The sequence below is a fragment of the Canis lupus genome, chromosome 26 (assembly GCF_011100685.1).
Source record: "Canis lupus familiaris isolate Mischka breed German Shepherd chromosome 26, alternate assembly UU_Cfam_GSD_1.0, whole genome shotgun sequence".
NCBI classification, from domain to species: domain Eukaryota; kingdom Metazoa; phylum Chordata; class Mammalia; order Carnivora; family Canidae; genus Canis; species Canis lupus.
The window spans coordinates 26,926,416-26,948,728 of NC_049247.1; the positions used below are offsets into that span (position 1 = coordinate 26,926,416).

At 47.4% G+C, this 22,313-nt stretch overlaps 1 protein-coding gene and 2 gene segments (V, D, J or C); all 3 read left to right on the plus strand.

Moving 5' to 3' along the window:
* Positions 1-22,313, plus strand: part of LOC119869150 (immunoglobulin lambda-1 light chain-like) — a 1,083,218-nt gene that overhangs the window by 285,104 nt on the left and 775,801 nt on the right. The window lies entirely within an intron of this gene.
* On the plus strand, positions 1,915-2,662 carry LOC119866111. The segment is given in 2 exon segments: positions 1,915-1,960; positions 2,073-2,662. Coding segments are annotated over 2 exon segments (471 nt in total).
* Positions 13,846-22,313, plus strand: part of LOC119866215 — a 743,285-nt gene continuing 734,817 nt past the window's right edge. Inside the window, 2 exon segments of the V gene segment in view lie at positions 13,846-14,003; positions 14,107-14,406. Coding sequence covers positions 13,946-14,003; positions 14,107-14,406 — 358 coding nt within the window.

Here is a 22,313-nt window from a genome sequence, read left to right on the forward strand (position 1 = left end):
CAGGGATCCCAGAGCAACCTTTCTTATATGACAACATGGAGCCGTGCGACCCTTCGTAATTTTGTGACAGTAGCTTAAAAAATCTTATTTTGATGCATAATAGATGGAAAACTAACAATGAACTTGTAACTAAAATCACAGGCCAATGAAATGATACAATGTGTGCAGTACCTTCTCTGGAGGAAAAATATCTTAGGGGCAGCCCCGGTGGCCCAGCAGTTTAGCGCCACCTTCCGCCCAGGGTGTGATCCTGGAGACCTGGGATGGAGTCCCAGGTGGGGCTTCCTGCATGTAGTCTGCTTCTCCCTCTGCCTGTGTCTCTGCGCCTCTCTCTCTCTCTCTCTCTCCCTCTCTCTCTCATAAATTAAAAAAATATTTAAAAAAATATCTTAAGTTGCCATCGATGTACATTCCTGAACCTACGAAAGATTGGGACACCTCCCAAGAGTTACATACAACAAAATCAAGTACAATATATTAGCTATACCATCTCTAGAAATCAGATCAGAAATCTGAGAATAGACAGGGACCTGGAAATTTGCAGAAACTAGCTGGACTCAGGTCTTTGGACCAGGGTGAGTGTGTGCTCTGCAATCAGCAGGGGGCGATGTAGGACTCCCCTATGAGAACTATTGACACTAAGGAGCTTGGTCCAGGGGATTGGGCTATTTGCTCCCTGCTGGGGACTCAGGCCTGGCAGAGATTTCTGAGGGATGTCCAGTGTATAATCCTCTACAATGCACATGACAGCTTCTACCCACAGCCTGGAAAGAGTGCTCCCTGGTCCTCAGTGCTAAGGGAACTTCTGGGAGAGGAGAACTCTGGAAACCAGAGAAGGTTCAGGTAAGAGGAAAGAAATCAGTCCCCTGCACAAAACCGGCCATGGGTCCATGTGGACTCATCACTTCTCTGGACTTGATCCTCATCTGTGTGGTTCTACAAGAGACATCACCTCAGTCCTGTCCCATGAACACCCCAGGGATCTGTGGACAGATTCACTATGTGGAGTGTGAATAGAGTAAAAATGTGTCCTGTAGGGATGGGAGGCCACAAAAGAGGACACCAGGCTTGGCCCTAAGGAAGATGACAGTGGACAGTGTAGTGAGGAGGGAGGAGTTATCTCTAATGGACAAATTGTGTCACCCTGTCGTACAATGCTGTGTCTAGGCCTGGACCCAGGGAGCACCCTTCACCTGTTTCCGAAGGATAAAGGTTGATCAGAGCAGGAAATTTGCCACCTGCTACTGCCTGTGTCAGGGCTCAGAGCAGGACCTCCCCACCCCCTGGCCCATTCAGCCACTCCCAGTCCCACTCCTTTAATATCCACAAGTAGTCTACCATGTTCCCAAATGAATGAGACCATATAATGTTTGTCCTTCTCTGATTGACTTATTTCATTCAGCATAATACCTTCCAGTTCCATCCACGTCGAAGAAAATGGTGGGTATTTGTCGTTTCTAATGGCTGATGAATATTCCATTGTATACAGAAACCACATCTTCTTTATCCATTCATCTATCGATGGACACCGAGGCTCCTTCCACAGTTTGGCTATTGTGGACATTGCTGCTATAAACATGGAAGACTCCTAACTCTGAGAAATGAACTAGCGGTGGTGGAAGGGGAGGAGGGCAGGGGATGGGGGTGACTGGGTGGTGGGCACTGAGGTGGGCACTTGATGGGATGAACACTGGGTGTTATTCTGTATGTTGGCAAATTGAACACCAATAAAAAATAAATTTATTATTTAAAAAAACAGAAAAAATAATAATATTCTCAGGTAATGGGACCTGGGGTCTCATTTGCATGCATGGCCCCTCCCTCTCTCAGAGGATGAAAAGGGGAAGGAAGAGATTAGAGGAGGTCTGCTCAGCTGTGGGACCACTGAAGGCAGGATCAGTGATGACCTCCACCATGGCCTGGTCCCCTCTCCTCCTCACCCTCCTCGCTCACTGCACAGGTGATTGGATATGGGGATGAGAGAAGGGGCTCTAGGAGGATACATGTGCCTTGATTTCTCCTCTTGTCTAAAGAAAAGAACATCACTCTCTCTGTGTCTCTTCCCCTTTCAGGGTCCTGGGCCCGGTCTGTGCTGACTCAGCCGCCCTCAGTGTCGGGATCTGTGGGCCAGAGAATCACCATCTCCCGCTCTGGAAGCACAAACAGCATTGGTATACTTGGTGTGAACTGGTACCAAGAGCTCCCAGGAAAGGCCCCTAAACTCCTCGTAGATGGTACTGGGAATAGACCCTCAGGGGTCCCTGACCGATTTTCTGGCTCCAAATCTGGCAACTCAGGCACTCTGACCATCACTGGGCTTCAGCCTGAGGACGAGGCTGATTATTATTGTCAGTCCATTGAACCCATGCTTGGTGCTCCCACAGTGCTCTGGGCCTATGTGGAAATGAGACACAACACTGCTGTCCCTAGAACAATGGCACTGCCTGTGCAACTCTGGCCTTATGGCAAAGTCAGCTACTTCTTTGATATGAACTGAGTTCTGAGATCCATCTCACTGAATTTGTTTACCCAAGTCTTTCCACATTCTTTGACATTTCTCCTTGAAGCCTATCCTTGGGAGCTAGGTACTGTGTGATTTTCTTAAATTGAGCACAGATTCCTGGGTGTCAGTGTCAGCTGCCCTGAGAACAGATTCCATGACAGATTAGGGCAGAATCAGCGACCCTGAATACAGGTCTGTCTGAGTCAGGACACATCAGAAGTGTCCAGTATGTGTCCTAGTGCAAACAGCTCCATGAATGGGCAACAAAATCCTCATCTATTATGATGGTTAGACCTTCTGTGGACCCTGATCCATTCTCTGGCTCCATGTCTGGCGATCTAGCTCCCTGACCATCGCTGGGCTGAGGCCCAAGGAGGAGGCTGCTCCTCACAACCTCTCCTATGACAACATCTCAGGGCTCACACAGAGCTCCAGCCCTGTGGGAACTGAAATCAGAACCCCTTTCTCATCTGTTCAGGCTCAGCCTGTAGCTTCTGTTTCTGCTGCTCCTGCTTCCACCAACATGGGTCCAGGTCCTTCCAGGGGAACAAACTGAGAGGAAGGAATCCTTCTTCCCTCTGTCTCTAATGTCATTCAGCCATTTCCTAGACAAAGGGGCTAAAAGGACAAAGAAAGGTTATCTCCCCCATCAGGTTGGTGCACAGAGTTTCTTTGGACTGAAGTATGTGGATTGGGGAGTGAGAGATTCCAATCTCTCATCTCTCCCACCTGGCCTCTGATGAATCTAGGATCTCCATCCTTGGTCATTTATCTATTTCTGGAATTTTCCAGACCCATGTAATACTCTTAGTAGTCTTCAATAGGAGGACCTGTTCTTTTTGCTCATTGGGGTGATTTCTCCTGTCACTGCTGCACCAGCCCCAGAGAATCTATGGCTGAATTACATATATGGGTCTTTTGAAATAACTTCATGACCATTCCCTCAATGCTGTGATGTAACCAGTAATTTTTCTTTTTCACCTGTGTTGTCTAATTATTGAAGAAAGTTGTTGAATTATAATGGCAATTAAGTCACACTTGCTGGTTTCTGAACTTGTAGAAATGTACTCCACCCACCACCTTCCTGAATAATATCATAGCTGTCGGTCTGAGTTCCTTGTGTGTGGGAGAGAGTGTATTATCAATCTATAAATATCTTTGTTTCTGTTATTTTTAGATTTTATTTATTCCTTTTAGAGAGAGAGAGCAAGAGCAGGGAGTAGCAGATAGGGAGGGAGAGGGAGAGACAATCTGAAGCAGACTCCATGCACAGTATGGAGCCCCACATACCATGAGCTGGATGACTAACTGACTAAGCCACTCAGGTGCCCATCTCTGTTTCTATTTTGTGTTGTTTTTATTAAGACTTTTCTTTCAATTAGTCAAAGGATCTTTCAAGTTCTAATGAGATCAAATGATATTCACCAGTTGATTTGCAAATATGATTTCTTATCTCAGAGGATTGATAATTATGCAACCCAACTCTATATCTAAAATAAATCACTATAGCCACAGGGTATGAATATATCAAACTGATAATGGAATCTCACTGTTGATATTTTGTTTAGCATCAATATTTCTTAATACTCTGCAAGTTACCTTTTTCTGTGTTTTATGTAACAATATATGTGTAACTGCTACATTTATTCCCAGAAGAATTTAAGAATTCCAAAGGTTTCTTTATAAATTTATTTTTTTAATAATGAATTTATTTTTATTGATTTTCAATTTGCCAACATAGAGAATAACACCCAGTTCTCATCCCGTCAAGTGCACCCCTCAGTGCCCGCAACCCAGTCATTGCCACCCCCCACCCTCTTCCCCTTCGACTACCGCTAGTTCTTTTCCAGAGTTAGGAGTCTTCCATGTTCTGTCTCCCTTTCTGATATTTCCTACCCATTTCTTCTCCCTTCCCCTCTATTCCCTTTCACTATTATTTATATTCCCCAAGAATGAACCATGTAATGTTTGTCCTTCTCTGATTGACTTATTTCACTCAGCAGTATGATATAGTGTCCCTCTTCATCTCTCACTACAGTCTTCGGGGTAAATTTTAATTTATCTGATATAAGGATGGGTACCCCTGCTTTTTTTTTGAAGACGGTTTGAATGGTAAATGGTTCTCCAACCTTTTATTTTCAGGCTGTAGGTGTCCTTAGGTCTAAAATGGGTGTCTTGTAGACAGCAAATAGATGGGTCCTGCTTTTTTATCCAGTCTGACACCCTGTTCCTTTTGATGTGGTCATTAAGCCTGTTCATGTTCAGAGTTACTATTGACAGATATGAGTTTAGTGTCTTGATACCTATTCAGTCCCCCTGTTTTTGTGGATTGTGCCATTGGACTTCCTCTTTTTTTTACAGAGTCCCCCTTAAAATTTCTTGCAGAGCTGGCTTCGTGGTCACATATTCTTTAAGTTTCTACCTATCTTGGAAGGTCTTTATCTCTCCTATTCTGAATGTGAGCCTTGCTCGATAAAGAATTCTTGACTGCATGTTCTTCTCGTTTAGGACCCTGAATATATCCTGCCAGCCCTTTCTTGCCTGCCAGGTCTCTGTGGAGAGGTCTGCTGTCTATCTAATATTTCTCCTCTTAAAAGTTAGAGATTTCTTGTCTCTTGCTGCTTTAAGGATCCTCTCTTTATCTTTGGAATTTGCAAGCTTCACTATTAAATGTCAAGGTGTTGAGCGGTTTTTATTGATTTTATGGGGGGATTTATTTCCTGGATCTAAATGCCTGTTTCCCTTCTCAGATTAGGAAAGTTTTCAGGTATGATTTGTTCAAATACATATTCTGGCCCTCTGTCCCTTTTGTCGCCCTTGGGAACCCAAATTAAATGCAGATTTTTCCTTCTGATGCTGTGATTTTTTTCTCTTAACCTGTCCTCATGATCTTTTCATTGTTTTTCTCTTTTTTCCTCAGTTTCCCTCTTTGCCATCAACTTGTCTTCTATGTCACTCACTCGTTCTTCTACCTGGTTAAATCTCGTCGTTAAGACCTCTAGTTTGGATTGCATCTCATTTAATTGATTTTTAATTTCAGCCTGATTAGATTGAAATTCTGCCATCAGGAAGTCTCTTGAGTCCTTTATGATTTTTTCTAGAGCCACCAGTAGCTTTATAGTTGTGCTTCTAAATTGGCTTTCTGACATTGAATTATAATCCAAATTTTGTAACTCTGTGGGAGAAAGGACTGTTTCTGATTCTTTCTTTTGAGGTGAGTTTTTCCTTCTAGTTATTTTGCTCAGTGCAGAGTGGCCAAAAACAAGTTGTATTGGGAAAAGGTGAAAAAGAGAGAAGAGAAAGAAGAAAAGATAAAGAAAAAAATAAAGAAGAAAAAGAAGAAGAAGAAGAGAAAGAAGAAGAAGAAGAAGAAGAAGAAGAAGAAGAAGAAGAAGAAGAAGAAGAAGAAGAAGAAGGAGGAGGAGGAGAAGGAGAAGGAGAAGGAGAAGGAGAAGGAGAAGGAGGAGAAGGAGAAGAAGGGAGGGAAGCAAACAAAAAACAAAAGCAAGGGGGTGTATCCTCTGATTCTGTATACTGTAAATCCCTCGACTTCCCCTGGAACTTTCCAGTGCTGCTTGTTCAATAACTTGCTTTTCCCCTGTCAGTCTAGCTGGTCTTCTTCGGGAGGGGCCTGCTGTGCTGATTCTCAGGTATGTGCACTTGGGCGATCTACTCAGCCTTCTGCCTGGTGCAGGGCTCAGTGAAAGATGTTTAAGCTGCTTATCTGGTGAGGCGACTGTGAGGCTCAGTGGGGGCTGTTTACCCTGTGAGGCCCCTGGAGGAACAACAGCAGTGGCAGCGGCTAGCTCCCCAGCCCTGGAGTCAGCTCCCACAGTAACTACCACAGCTCCCAGTCCGCAGGGGCCTGGATGCTCCTGGTCCGGGCCACTGACCTGCTCAGCTCGGGCCACCAGTGGCAGGTGTCCTTGGTGTCCTGGGCCCTCCAGCCCCCGCCTGTCCTGGGGGGGGGAGGCCGTATCCTGGGCTGTGTCCCCGGCACCCTGGGCTCCCGGGCCTGCGCTGCTGGAATCGTGCTCCTGGCCACACAGCCCCCTCCCTCAGAGCCTCCACCCAAGCCCCTCTGAGCTGTTCCCGGGCCGGGGGCACACTGCGGCCCTTTGGGGAGCTCGGCCGCGGGGTGTGAGGCTCTCCCTGGGGGCAGGGGCTCTGTTCGTGCCCCCAGGATCCTGAGGGCATCCCCGCCCTCCTAGGGTCCTGATCCGACTCCCTGGGAGCGCCTGTCTTCCCAGGAAGGTTGACGCAGCTCCTGATCCTCCAGGCGGGGCTCTCCTGACCTGGGGGAGCTTGCGGCGGCCTCAGCCCAGTTCCTCGGGGCCCCTCCTGCTCGATGCCTTTTGCCACCCTCCCCCTGTGTCTTCCTACCCTGACAGAAGCGGCAACTCTTCTCACTGTAGTATCCCAGCTCTTTTCTCTTTAAATCTCAGGCCAAATTCATAGATTTTCAGGATAATTTGGAGGTTATCTAGGTAAGTTGGTGGGGACAGGTGTCTTGGGGACCCTACTCTTCAGCTATCTTGCACCGCCTCCTTTTGTCTTGTTCCTTAAAGTGTGGCCTTGTGTAACAAGTTATCCATCCATATAGCAAGTATATAGACCACAACCCTGGTCACAGTCACAGTCTCCTGTCTCTGAACCATCTCCACATGAACTTGGAATAGATCCTGCTGACTCTCCCTGACCACATCCCCACCCCCTCCCTCCTCTTCTTCCCTCTGCTGCCCTGTCCCTCAGGCTTCAGTCTCTACCTCTGGCTCTTCAGGTCTGAGCTGTCTTCATCTCAGTTTTCTAGAGAAAACTGGAAATGATCTTGCTGTATTTCTTATCTCCAAAGTCCATCTCTAGGTAGAGGAGTGACTGGAAAATAGAATTGCATGCAACCTCTCACATTCTCCTCTCTACTCTCAGACCCTGGCTCCATTTTTTGGTACCCAACACCTCTAGTCAGTATTCTTTATTTTTTTTTTGAGGTTTCTTTATTTTAGAGAGAGAGTGCACTCAGGGGTGGGAGGTAGATGGAGAGGGAGAGAGATTCTAGGAGACTCTGAGCTCAGTGCTAACTCTATGTGGGCCTCCTACTTACTATCCTCAGAATAGGACCTGAGCCAAAGCAGGAGTTCATGCTCAGCAACCTGCACCCCACAGATGCCCACCTCCAGTTTCTTTAATATGAAAATAAAGTTATTATATTTTCCTTAAAAAGATGTATTCCAAAAAAAAAAGATGTATTCCTCTATTGTATGTATTTGCACATGGGATCTGCTGATTTTTACCTACTTCACCATTATGCCCTCACTGATGGGGAATCTTGGAGGAATCCATAGATTAATGTTCTCCTGCATATTTTAAGATATGGCATTATTTTTCTTGTGTTCCAGATTCTCATTGCGAAGAATACTCTGGACAAAAGATCCACCACAATTCTCTTCATCACTCCCCTGTCCCTTCTTGGGACCAACGACTGCTCAGATTATATAGTTTCTAACTTTGCATATCCTATTTTTTAAAGAATTTATTTATTTATTTATTTATTTATTTATTTATTATTTATTTATTTATTTATTTATTTATTTATTTCACACACACACACACACACACACACACACACACACACAGAGGCAGAGACCAGGGCAGAGGGAGAAGCAGGCTCCATGCAGGGAGTCAGATGTGGGACTTGATCCCGGACCCCGGGATCACACTCTATTCCAAAGGCAGGCACTAAACCACTGTGCCACCAGGGGTCCTCCATGCACAACCTATTAAAACCAGGTTTAAGGGATCCCTGGGTGGCGCAGCGGTTTAGCGCCTGCCTTTGGCCCAGGGCGCGATCCTGGAGACCCGGGATCGAATCCCACATCAGGCTCCCGGTGCATGGAGCCTGCTTCTCCCTCTGCCTATGTCTCTGCCTCTCTCTCTCTCTCTCTGTGACTATCATAAATAAATGAAAAAAAATTAAAAAAAAATAAAACCAGGTTTAAGGTTTCAATATCTGGGGATCTCTGGGTGGCGCAGCGGTTTGGCGTCTGCCTTTGGCCCGGGGCATGGTCCTGGATATCCGGGATCGAGTCCCACATCGGGGTCCTGGTGCATGGAGCCTGCTTCTCCCTCTGCCTGTGTCTCTGCCTCTCTCTCTCTCACTGTGTGTCTATCATAAATAAATAAAAAGTTAAAAAATTTTTTAAAAAAGGTTTCAATATCTGGACTCACGCAAGTTTCTTGTGAATGAAAATATCTCCCTTTGGAGATATTGGTCTCCCAGTGCAGAAAATCTCTTTCTTTGGGGAAGCAGGATGGTCTCCTCATTTGCTGGATTGAAATGACCAGAAACCAGTAGTACAGGATGTGCGGCCCAGGAGAACTGTGTGGCTCTCTGCCCACCTGCATATCCCCTGGTATAGTGTGGGCCTCACTTTTACTGCCCTGGGCTCATAAATCATGAAGATACTCATTTTCTGCCTTTCTTGTGAGGTGAGAGTTTTGCTCAGCTACTGATATTCTGGGTGCTGGGCAGTGACTTCTCTGAGCAGATCTAAATAGACCCCGCATAAGGAAGACACACAAATGACTATTACATAAGAATTATGTCCTTTGGGGATTACAAACAGAAACAGTGAGGTAACGCTGGACTCCCAGTAGCATGGCTACAATTCAAGAGAGTGACAACATCAGTGGGTGCCCAGGATGTGGGAGAGCAGGAACCCTCATTCATTCCTGGGGGGAATGCCAAATGCCCCTGCCAGTTTGGAAGGTGCCTGGACAGGTTCTTACAGAGCTAAATAAACTTTTATATGATAAAAAAGAGAAATCATGTCAGTAGGTATTTCTCTAAATGGGTTATTATATCCACACAGGAGTATGAACACATTTATTGTTTATTTATTTATGATTACCAGGATATGAAGATAAAACACTTACATGCTTTAAAAGGGTAATGGAGGGATCCCTGGGTGGCGCAGCGGTTTGGCGCCTGCCTTTGGCCCAGGGCGCGATCCTGGAGACCCAGGATCGAATCCCACGTCGGGCTCCCGGTGCATGGAGCCTGCTTCTGTCTCTGCCTCTCTCTCTCTCTGTGTGTGTGACTATCATAAATAAATAAAAATTAAAAAAATAAAAATAAATAAAAAATAAATAAATAAAAGGGTAATGGATAGGACAGTCTGGGTTGTTCAGTGGTTTATTTATTTTTTGTTTATTTATTTATTTATTTATTTTAAAAGATTTTATCTATTCATGAAGAAACAGAGAGAGAGACAGAGAGAGAGAGAGGCAAAGACACAGGCAGAGGGAGAGGCAGGCTCCATGCAGTGAGCCCGACCTGGGATACGATCTCAGGTCTCCAGTGCCGCCTTCAGCCTGAGGCGTGATCCTGGAGGCCTGGAATCTAGTCCCACGTCGGTTTCCCAGCATGGAGCCTGCCTGTCCCTCTGCCTGTGTCTCTCTCTGCCTCTCTCTGTGTCTCTCATGAATAAATAAATAAAAATATTAAAAAAAAATAAAAGATGAATAGAAAATGAAAATCTGGTGGGTTATTACATCAAGTATGATTCAGCAGTAAAGAGACAGAAGCTATTAGATCACAGAAAACCATGGAGGAAACCTCCATGGTTATTTTCTCTTTTTTAATATTTCTTCCTTCCTTTATTTTTCTTTTTTTAAATAATAAATTCATTTTTATTGGTGTTCAATTTGCCAATATACAGAATAACATCCAGTGCTCATCCCATCAAGTGCCCTCCTCAGTGCCCATCACTCTTTCACCCCTACCCCCCGCCCTCCTCCCATTCCACCACCCCTAGTTCATTTCCCAGAGTTAGGAGTCTTTATGTTCTGTCTCCCTTTCTGATATTTCCTACCCATTTCTTCTCCCTTCCCTTCTATTCCCCTTCACTATTATTTATATTCCCCAAATGAATGAGACCATATAATGTTTTTCTATTTAAGCAGTGTGAGCACCAGGAGGGGTAGAGGGACACACACACACACACACACACACACAGAGGGAGAACCACTGGCCAACTCTGGGTGTGACTGGATCTCAGGACCCTGAGATCATGACTTGAGTGGAAATCAAGAGGTGGACACTTCCCTGAGCCAGCCAGGAGACCCCTGCATATTTCTGGGTGGAAGAAGCCAATCTGAAGAGGCAGAAACAGTGAGCAGGGGGGAGCTGGGGGACAGGAACCCTGGGCACCAGCTCCAGCCCTGTGTGCAGGTGTCTCTGGCCTCCCCCAGAGGGCGCGTATGCTCCTCGAGTCCTCCCCTGGGAGCTCCTGTCTCCTGCTTCCAGAAGGGGCTCTGCTGTCTCCCTGGGTTGAAGCCCTCCCCACTTGTACATTCTCTTTTGCTCAGCTGGAGCCCAGGCCCAGCTCCATGAGAGGCTGCATGGTCTCCAGGGGGCAGGATTGCAGGGCGACCCCTCACCCTGAGGATGAGGGAGACACAAGGGAAGGGGCTGTGGGCTCAGGCCTCTCTATAGGGCTCAGCAGGAGACTGGGGCATCTATACCACAGCCTGTGCTCCTCTGCTCCTCACCCTCCTCACTCTCCACACAGGGGAATTCCAAGTATTCCAGGGGGGCCAATCACCCTGAGGGCTATCTCCACTGGGTCAAATAACTCATTCTACAGTACGCGGAGGCTTTTATTTAAATCCTGCTTATGGGGGACTGCTGCGTGGCTCAGTGGTTGAGCGTCTGCCTTTGGCTCAGTGCATGATCCCGGGACCTGAGATCAAGGCCCGCATGGGGCTCCTTGCAGGGAGTCTGCTTCTCCCTCTGCCTGTGTCTCAGCCTCTCTCTCTTTGTGTTGCTCATGAATAAATAAATAAAATATTTTTTAAATAAATAAACCCTGCTAACCCACTCAGTGAATGGAGGCCCAAGGAGAAAAAATGGACTCATTGATGTCACTCCACAAGCCCTGGAATTCTGACTCCATAAGCTGTTAACAGGTCTTTCTTCAAATGAGTTCTCAAGGCCTACAGTAAATCCTCTCCCAGGAAAAGGGCTTTGGGACACTTGCCATTTGAATCAGCTTCATTGGGAACCATCCCTCAGGAGAAGTCATGAAAGGGACTGGAATGAATTGCCTGAATTTTGCTCTCACACACACACACACACACACACACACACACACACACACAGCTCTCTCTTCTCTGCGGGTAAACTGTGCTGCACTTAGCACTTTCTGAGCTTCTCATCCCTCCAGAAGTCAGGGTCCACCTGTGCTCACCCAGCTGTCCTCAGTGTCACAGTCTCCAGGAATCAGAATCCCTATCAGAGGAGACCCCCAGGACATCGAGTGTGACTGGGGTCCTGTCACCAGGGTGGCCAGACGGGCCCTAACACCTGCTGTCTTGGGACAAGGCTGATGCTCTGAATTCCCAGGGGGAGTCTCTGTCCCCATGGACAGCTCAGCAACCGATCATCTCTGGGCTCCAGTCAGTGCCTGAGGCTGGTCAGTACATTGACTGTGGGACCCCAGCCTCCGGGGGTCCGGAATTCTGCTCCACCAGAATTCAAGGGCGCTGGGGATGTGGGACACACCCTCCCTGTGCTCTCAGGGCTGGGTTGTCACTCCTTCAGTCACCCCAGGAACACCACTATCCAAGCTGGACCTTTCTAAATCTTCTGTCCCAAATTAGGACCAAAGGGTCTGTGACCTCAGGGACAGGTCCCCTCATCTCCATTCTCCACCACTCACAGGGGACCTTTGACAGAAACTCTGGGTCCAGGTGGCTTTTGCCAATAGAACCTCATTGTCCTACTCATGGGTGACTGAATGAGCAAATGCTCTGTCCTGAACGTGCTTGACACAGGCTCCAGCTGTGCCCACCCCAGATACGGGTGGGACCCTGAATTGCTCATCCTGGAAGCTCGTCTGTCTTTGGGAATCCAGCACGCAGATGGCTGTGAAGTTCATACAACAGGGTCCTCATGGGAGCTCATGGGCATCACTTCAGGCTTTCCCACCTGCACAATCAGACCCATGATAAAATCTTAGGAAAAAAAGATAAGACAAATGATTTTATAAAATGTTTATAGGGATGCCTGGATGGCTCAACAGTTGAGCTCTACTTTTGACTCAGAGCCTGACCCTGGAGTTCAGGGAATGAGGTCCATATGGAGCTCCCTGAGGGGAGCCTGTTTCTCTTTCTGCCCATGTCTCTGCCTCTCTCTTTCTCTGTTTCTCTCATGAAGAAATAACTAAACTCTTTTAAAAATGTTTATAGACGTGTATCCAAATGAAAACCAAAGTCTTTAATTTTTCTTTGTTCTGTGCTGAAGATTTTAAACACAATTTCCATGCACAGTCTCCCTGCAATAGGCACAGATCTGGAAACAATATAGTAGTGATTCCACCTGCATCTTTGCAGTGACACATCAGTCAGTGTTATTGAGAAGTCAGTGTTATTGAGAAGAGTTTCTAAGAAAAGAACATTCATCCAATTTATGTGCACAGTTGGTCTAGAGGGTGACCAATACGCAATCTCTTCCTCTGGATGCTTGGCAGAAATTCTCCAGCTGTCACATCTTCCTGCTAAAACACCCTGGCATGTCTGCCCCTTGTGCTCTGAGGTCAGTGGCACACACATCCCCACGTGGCAGGGCTCCTGTATATCTGTGTCCGTGTGCTGGGAAGACAGATCCTAGGAGGGAGTCACTGCCCACAGGATGGGGAGAACTAATGTTTAAAACAGGTGAAAATAGTGAGAAATGACAATGATGTTCAGTGTGTAACCTTTCCAGGAGTGCACACGAAGGCTTCTATCCACAACCTGGAGAGTCTTTCTCACTCCGTGGGTCTTCGGTATTTCAGGAAACTCAGAGATGGGGAGGGCTGGAAGCAGGGGGGATCATATAGGAGGAAAATATCAACATCTTGAGCAGAAGAGGCCATGTGTACACGGGGACCCATCACTCCTCTGGATGTGACAGTGATGTCAGAGGAGTTGGTGTAGAGACACAACCTCAGTCCCAAATGGCCCATGAATAGCCAAGGGAGCCATGGACAGTTTCACATCGAGTAATTAGAGTGAAGCCTAAAATCTACACTGTGTGATGGGAGGCCACGTGATGAGACACACGTCATGTATGGTTTTGTGTTTCTGGATGTCAAATGAAACTTGAGGCTTATTCTGAGGGGTCAGACTTCATCAGAGCTGGGAACACCACCTGACACTGCCTGTGCGCTTGGTTCAGGGCACACAGCTGGGACCTTACCAACCCTGGTCCTACACAGTCCCTCCCCAGCCCATCTTGCTGACATCCTCTGACAGAGAGACCTGACCCTTGGCCAGGGAGGGTCAGAGAGCTGGGGTCTCATTTGCATGGATGGCCCCTCCCTCCCAGAGAGGATGAAGAGGGGAAGAGAGAGATGGTGGGAGGTCTGATCAGCTGTGGGACCACAGAAGTCAGAATCAAGGATGACCTCCACCATGGCCTGGTTCCCTCTCCTCCTGACCCTCCTTGCTCACTACACAGGTGACTGGATATGGGGATGGGGATGGGGCCCTGGGAGGACATGTGGGGTCCTGCATCCTCCTCTTGAATCCAGCATCACCCTCTCTGTGTCTCTCCCTTGCAGGGTCCTGGGCCCAGTCTGTGCTGACTCAGCCGGCCTCAGTGTCTGGGTCCCTGGGCCAGAGGATCACCATCTCCTGCACTGGAAGCAGCTCCAACATTGGAGGTAATAATGTGGGTTGGTACCAGCAGCTCCCAGGAAGAGGCCCCAGAACTGTCATCTATAGTACAAATAGTCGACCCTCGGGGGTGCCCGATCGATTCTCTGGCTCCAAGTCTGGCAGCACAGCCACCCTGACCATCTCTGGGCTCCAGGCTGAGGATGAGGCTGATTATTACTGCTCAACGTGGGATGATAGTCTCAGTGCTCCCACGGTGCTCCAGGCCTGTGGGGAAGTGAGACAAAAACCCACTTACTCATCTGCAAAGTGAGTGAGAACTCCAGCAACTGCCTGCTTAGGCTCCCCCTGGGTTTCTGCTTATTTTATTTTATGCCTGATGCCCTGGGCCCAGATACATCCTGGGACCCACCTGGGAATGTCGGCTCCTTTGTCTTCTGTTTCCTCAGAGTCACTCAGAGTAGCCCCATTTATACAAAATGAGTCTCAAATGAAAGAAAAAGTTTTGTCCTTGTGAGCTGGGACAGTTTTTTCTAGGCTAGTGAACATTCACTTATTATCTTCTGATTTTTCAGTAAATGAAATACTCGTAGGTCGTAAAGCTATCATGGTCCTTCAGCCCCGTCCCTGCTCTGCTGATGCATGTGTCAGCTCCCTTTACAGCTGGGATCCTTATTGCCTCAGCTTCAAGCAGAGGACCAGTTCTGTCTATTATTTGATGTTGGCATGGAATTATAAATCATTGCCACAATCAAAAATACAAAACGTAAAAAAAAATAACTTTCAAGAGAAAAAAACCATGTGAATGTTTATGGAAACTTTACTCATAATCATCACACCTGAAAATAATCAAAAACCTGCACATCGGTTTTTATACCAGCTTTTTATAAAACGAGTGACACTTTAGGTAAAGAAGATATACTCCAACATGATGTATATACGGAGAGAGTGATATTAGTCAAAATTTTGGCCCTCAAGTCCAAAAATATACATGAGTTTTAAATATACATTTCATAGGGAAGAAGAACATACCACAGGCTTCATTCCACATCACTGGAATTTTATTGTATTTTGGAAGAGGCGGGAATCTAGAGATGGCAAGGAGGCCAGGGATTGACAGCAGGTGGAGGAAGGGGGAGGGTGAGTGTGTGAGGTGACTGTGTTCGTGGTGATGTCACTCTCCTACATGGCCCTGTGACGGCAGCTGCACCACACTGCTGTGTTGTCACAGCTCAGTAAACTGGACCCCAGAGCCACAGCACCTTCGTGAAGGGAGAGCATGTCATCTGGGATTCTGGGGTCTGTGACGGGGCACAGGGTGACATCATCCCATCCATGGCTCCATGGAGGTGTGAAGCCACCTCCCCGAAGGAAGACAGGAAGGTGGGGACCTCAGGGAGTTTGAATAGGCACTTTGAAAAGGGAGCAAAGAAACTGCACATGAGCCCCATAGTTGAGGTGACAGAGTGTGTCCCCAGAGCTGAGGAGTGAGTCATTGTGATGTGTCAGAGCCTTGCTTGGTATTCAACCACGACCTCCGTGGTCACAGAGGGTGGGAGCCAGCATTGTCCTTTCAGGAACAGAAGATCCTGTATTGTGAGTGTCTCAGCCTCTCCATAACCAATGTCAAGGTGGGACCCGCCCTTGTGGTTCTGATGTCAACTGGAGGAGGTCCTTCAGCTACAACACAGAAAACTTTGAAAACTAAAGGTTGATTACTTATACACCAGGAAATTGGGCCAGAAACAGAAATCATCATAGAGACAGGTCTAGCCTGTGGCCTCCCCTCCAGGAGTGTGGACAGAGGCTCAGCTAACAGAGGAAGGAACTGGGGTCAGAGACAGACACAGAGACAGAGAGAGACCAGGCTTCAGGGACCCACACTGGAGTCCATGGGGGCGGCATCCCTGATGTCTTTGTCCATGTGCTCCCTGCCCTGGGGATGGTCCTGACCCTGAGGCTCACTCTGATCCTGGAGAAGCAGTGGAGCAGTTGGAGACAGTCCCCAAGGAGGAGCCACAGTAGGGGATTCTGAGCCATTTGGGGCCATGAGGTGCAGCCTCAGGAAGGCTGGGTGTGACCTGGGTATGGCCTGTCCTCCACGCACAATGGGTTGGGACCCAGAGGACTAGAGGCAGGGGGCTCTGCTCCGGGCTCCTGTCTCCTCATCAGTCAGGGAGGACCAGGGCTGTGGCAACAGGGGACTGGGTGCCTGTCCCTGGGGTCGATGGGGTGCTGGCAGCTGGGAAGGCAGCCCCTGCCTGAGTCTGGGCCCTGAGCCTACCTGCTGTCAGCCCCAGGCCCTCAGAGCTCAGGGGGGTCACCCACGCCTCTGTCCAAGAGGACACCAGGTAGAGGATGGTGTGTGGAGCAATGAACACAATGATGTCCTCCTCCCCCCAGGGGTTGAAGTGATAAGGGAGAGCCCCCAGCTCTAACTCCCTGTGGCTGAGGTCCTGGGGGTGTTCAGGTGGGAGCAAATGGTGACATTCTTCTCCATCACCATTTCTTCATGATGCCTGATGTCCCAGACACTGCAGCCTGACCTGAGACATTCAGCTCATGCTCCTCCATGACTCCTCTTCCCCCTGGGGCGTGAAGGTCTGAAAACATCCCCCCAACATATGCTCACTGTCCTCAGCCCTCCTGGGACATTCCTACTGGGAGACCAAGAGGGGAAGGTGTCACCTCATCTGACACCCTCTGACCCCTGGAGACCTAGAACAGTGAGGAGGAATCACAACGCCACAAGCTGCAGGCACCCTGCAGGGATGGTCTCCTGAGCCAGCCTGGACTGGGGGATACTGCCTCCAGGACTCCTGTCCCCTTCCTGTACCCAGAGATGGGGCCCAGGGTTCTGTCCTAGGCTCCTGTTCCCCTTACAAGCCACACCCACCCCAGGGCCTGCTCACCAGGCCTGCATACCAGCCTCATGCAATGGGCACTGCTCCTGCTGCTCAAGGTCAGGGTCTCCCATTTCTGATCTAGGAATTCAGTGTTTGTGCTCCTTCCCCAGATTCTACTCCTTCATGCACAGGGAAGCCTCTCCCCACCTGAGGCTCCCCTGCAGTGACACCAGCACCCTCTCAGGGGCCCGTCATAGCAGAGACCTCTGTACTCACCATCCTCTTCCACTTTCTCTCCTCGCCTTCCTCCTGTGAGCACAGCCACCTACCTCCCTGCCTGCTGTGTTCCTGCCTCAGTTGTTCTTCCCCAATCACGTGGTTTCTTCAGTCCTTCCCTGTTTTGTGTCTCCACCCATCTCGGGGTGACATTGTCACCAGATGATTTTCTCACCCTGTGAAATCTCCACGTCCCTTCTTGGTTTGAGCATCTTCATGCCCTGTTCTCATTTTCTCTGTGTGCAGAACATGGTCACTCATCTCTCAAGACAAACTTGGGAGTCTTCCCCTGTGGAGTTTGTAAATGTCTCAGAGGGTGGGATGATTTCAGCCTTTCTTATGGTTTATGGTTTATATAAATTCTTATACCCACAGAAGTGCTTCTTTCTGGATGGCTCTTCTCTCCATGTGGGAATCTCTCAGATCACAGACACTGTGACCATGTTCTTTACATTAGGCCCCACAAGGTGCTCCACACAGTCCTTCAGGTCACTGCGGAGTGCTGGTGACAGAGCTCTGGATGTTAACCTCAGGACCCTGAGGAACTGAGAGGGACATGTACCCCACAGGGGGCACTGTACAACCCTGGGTCCTTTAGGAGACCCTCCCAGGTGGGGGAGCCCCCTTGGCTTGAGGGGTAGGAAGAGGCTGAGCTACCCCCTGTGCCCCTGGTGAGACTCTGCAGCCTGGTGCCCTCAGGCCCTGGCAGAGGCTCCTGGGCAGGGTCTTCTGAGGGTTCCCACTGCTGCATACAATACCCCCTCATGGGTCCCACTCAGAGTAGGTCCTGCCCTCAGCCTCCTCTGTCCTCTGTTCTCCTGAACAGTATCAGATGGAGTCTGAGAGACTGGAAGGGGATGCAAGTTTGCATAAACAGCCTCTTCATTTCCAGGAGACAGTAGGGAGGATAAGACAAGCCTGGGTCACCTCACACCAACTGTGGAGTCCAGGTGTTGTGTCACTATGCTGTGCTCCTTCTGCTCAGGAACAGCGCCAGTCTTCTGGATGAGCTCCCAGGCTTGATCTTCCCCCCAAAACTGAGATTCTCCCAGATTCAATGACCCATCCCCCATGAGGGTCTCTGTTCGCAGGTTCCCTGTCCCAGCCTGTGCTGACTCAGCCGCCCTCAGGGTCTGGGGGCCTGGGCCAGAGGTTCAGCATCTCCTGTTCTGGAAGCACAAACAACATCAGTGATTATTATGTGAACTGGTACTAACAGCTCCCAGGGACAGCCCCTAAAACCATTATCTATTTGGATGATACCAGACCCCCTGGGGTCCCGGATTGATTCTCTGTCTCCAAGTCTAGCAGCTCAGCTACCCTGACCATCTCTGGGCTCCAGGCTGAGGATGAAGCTGATTATTACTGCTCATCCTGGGGTGATAGTCTCAATGCTCCCACGGTGCTCCAGGCCTGGGGGGAAGTGAGGCAAAAACACACTCTTGTGTGAAGAGGGGGACACGCCAGCAGTTCCTCCTCATCATAGCCTATGACTGTTTATTTTTTGCTGATTCCCTGGGCCCAGGTCCATCCTGGGGCCCTGCCTGTGGTGAGGCTCCTCTTGCCCTTTCTGTCCTCAGTGTCACTCAGAGCAGCCCCTTCCTGGATGAAGAGTCTTCCTGTAAACAGACATGTCTTGTCTTCTTCAGCTGTGAGCAGTTACCTCTAGGCTGGTTGATATTCATTTTTACCTTCTGAGTCCAAAATAAATTAAATACTTTCTTTTGCCTCTGAATATACCATGGTTCTCAACAATACCCACTTTGTGCTTAAATAAGTCAGTCTTATTTGCTTCCGATTTTATTCACTATCCAGCTATAACTAGTGCTGGTTATTTTGTCTTATTTTCTGATTTTTATTTAAAGAGATGCAAACATAAAATTATAAAATTATAAACATAAATTGAAAACAATTGTTCAGGGAAAACATGCAAAATAATATTTAAACCAGCTTCACTCACAGTCTCTAAAAACTGAAGGCAACCAGATGTCTGCCCCTGGAGGTTATTACAGGTTTATATTTAATGACAATATACTTGGTCCTGACTAACATGTCATCCAATAGGAGTGTAATAATATCTCCTGTTTCTCAGAGGGTAAAAGAAGAAAAAGTACACGTGAGCAGAGAAAAGTGTTTTTGAGCAATGCAATACTTCAATATGCAGATATGATGGTACTGAAGTGACACTACATGCTGTCAGAATTCACTGAACCATGTAGAGTCACTTGACAGAGCTGTAAAGTCTGCGTAAAAAGTCAATTATGAGGCTTGGAGCCCAGGATGTCTGCAGTCTCTTTCCAAACCCATGGACCACCAGGGCAAACCTGTGAGCCGACCTCAGTGCAGCACTCGGGAGGAAGCTGCTCCACGGAGTGACTTTGAACATGAGTGGAGCCTGTAAGTGTAAAGTCATGAGAGACTGCATGGAGCTCTGTATCTAGGAGACAAGGGTGTGTCCCGGGGGGAACAGGTGCATTGTTTGATGGGGACGCGCTGTGTCCTGGAACTGCGCAATTTAGTAAATGGATGGGCGCTTTTGGAAGCTGATTGCTCACTTCAGGAATGGAGATTCCCCAAGGAAGGAGGCCCAAATGAAGACGGTGATCATGGATTAGAGCTGGAGATGGCAGTTTGCAATCATGTGTAATTTGGTGGAGACTGATAATTTCACGTGTAAGTGGTCACCACTATGTGCATGTTTGGGTTACTTACTCCCACATAGAAATCTTTCATGTTCCACATGTGAGGGATTAGATGCAGTGAAGCCCCATAATGTGACTATGGTGCATTTCCCCAGGTATTGCTCTCTATCTAATCCCTTTCTCTTAGGAGGAGAGGCAGGCTTCGTGGGAGAAATGCTTGATCCCCAGATCAGGGATTACACAGGATGAACAGGGAGCGCCTTTTAGTGTCAAAAAGTGAAGAATCCTTCAGAACAAACACAAGCACACCAATGTACTCCCACCATGCATACACACACACACACATACACACATCGACAGGGTGTGACAAGGAGTTCATGAGCCAACTGAAAATGCTTCCACAAGGAAAAAATGGAAAGATTTGAGGATCAAATGAATATAACAGTATTGGCTTTTAGCTCTAAGTCTATAAGAGCTGTCCACAGACCAAAATCTTAATTGATTGTACAAATGAATAAACAGAAGAGACGCTTTCCTGTGCAGAGGATTTCAAGTAACAGGAATAAATTCTTGGCCCTCAATGATGTCAGGCATAATCCTCACTAAGTGTGGACATAGACACCAGCAAACAAGGAGAGCCTGAGAAAATATCATACTGTTATAAGTTTAAGGAGATATCAGGAATGTAACGAAAAATCCTGACCTGGGTCTCAGAAGAGAAAAGGGACATCAGGTGAAAACTACAAAATGTGAACAAACTGGGGATATAAATTGTTATGGATTGATTCCAGTCTCCACTCATTCATGTGGTAAAAAGTTCTCAAACATTTCATGTTTCAGGATGTGTCAGAATTAGGAAATGGGGATGTTGTAGACATAATAAGCTAAGGTGAGACCAGTAAGGTTTAATCTCATGTGGAGTCTTTCTCTCCCTTTGGTTTTCCTCTGACACTTTGGTTGGAATGATGGTGAAAGGGTTCTCCGTGTTTTAGAGAAGAGAACTATGGACTGAGCTTTCATTGTCATAGAGAGCCTTGACATAACAGATTAAAAAATCACAAGTTTCTGTGGCCTTTTTACTGTCAATCCCTGCTGCATTTACCAAATAAATACAAGGCTGAATAGAGGTGGGATACCTGGGGGTCCCTTGATTCAGAAGTAGAGAAATTCTAAGGTGTTCATACCATATAAATTTTTAAATCAATCCTTATACTCTTAATAATTAGAACAGTGGTCTAATAAAAAAGGAAAATGAATCATAAGTATATGAGAGAGACACAAGAAATAGTGAATTCCTAGGCTAATGGCAAAAGGAAAATTAAAACCCAGACTAGGAAGCACAAATAATCAACACTTTCATGCTGAGATCATATTAGTGTGTACCAATGCAGACATCATTGCCAGGGCCTGTGCACTGGGGGTCACGTGGTGTAACAGGAGACTCTCATAATACAGCACCAGCAACATTCGTCCCTCAGGTAGGATAACTCACGTAGATCTTATCAGGTATGAATGAACAGTGAACCTTGGGAAAGAGTTGGCCTTGAATTTGGTTTTGACTGGAGACTGATCGGGACTCCAGGGCAGGCAGACAGCAAGCTGAAAGGCTAGGTAACACTAATATATTACCTCACATAAACACTTATAAATAATCCCTGTATGCAGCAGCCTGGGTCTTATTAGTGACCTGGGGAAAATTAATGCTTTTGTCTCAGACTCTCTCAGTTCAACCACATGATGCCTACTGCTCACTCCCTCTGGCTCCTTGGTTGGGAAGGTCTTGGACAAATGTCTGTTCATTGGGCCTAGATCTCAGACATCCAGCCCCCATGAATTCAAAAAATAATTCTGAGCAATAATTCTTGGTTAGGTGATACACATACAATACACATATCATGAGGTTTCTCAGTGCAAGAGGTGGAAGACCGCTCAGTAGAAGAGACCTCCATTTATAGTAACATTATGTTTATGCCAATCCTGACACCAAGTACAAAACTGGTTTAAAAATACATTAGGTATATGAGAGAGACGCATATATAACATTTGTCAGGCTAAATATCAAGGAATCTTTGAAACCAGAAAAGTCAGCAGAAGCAAAAGACATGTTTCCCTGACAGCATTCTATTCTCATGGCAAAGAGAAGCATCTAAGGTCCTTGCACGGCAGGCTGAGGGGACATCACAGGAGAATCTAAACCCACAACAACAACAAGGATGAAAGTGGAAGGTGGACCATGTAGAATTATTATAAGGTATCAACCACTAGGGTACGGTGAGGCCTTTATGGCATTTAGTTGGTTCAAGATGATAGTAGACTGAATATAACCTCAGGCACCTGGAAGAGGTAAACTCCACTCTCAGGGATGCTGAACCACCTGGGAACAGAATC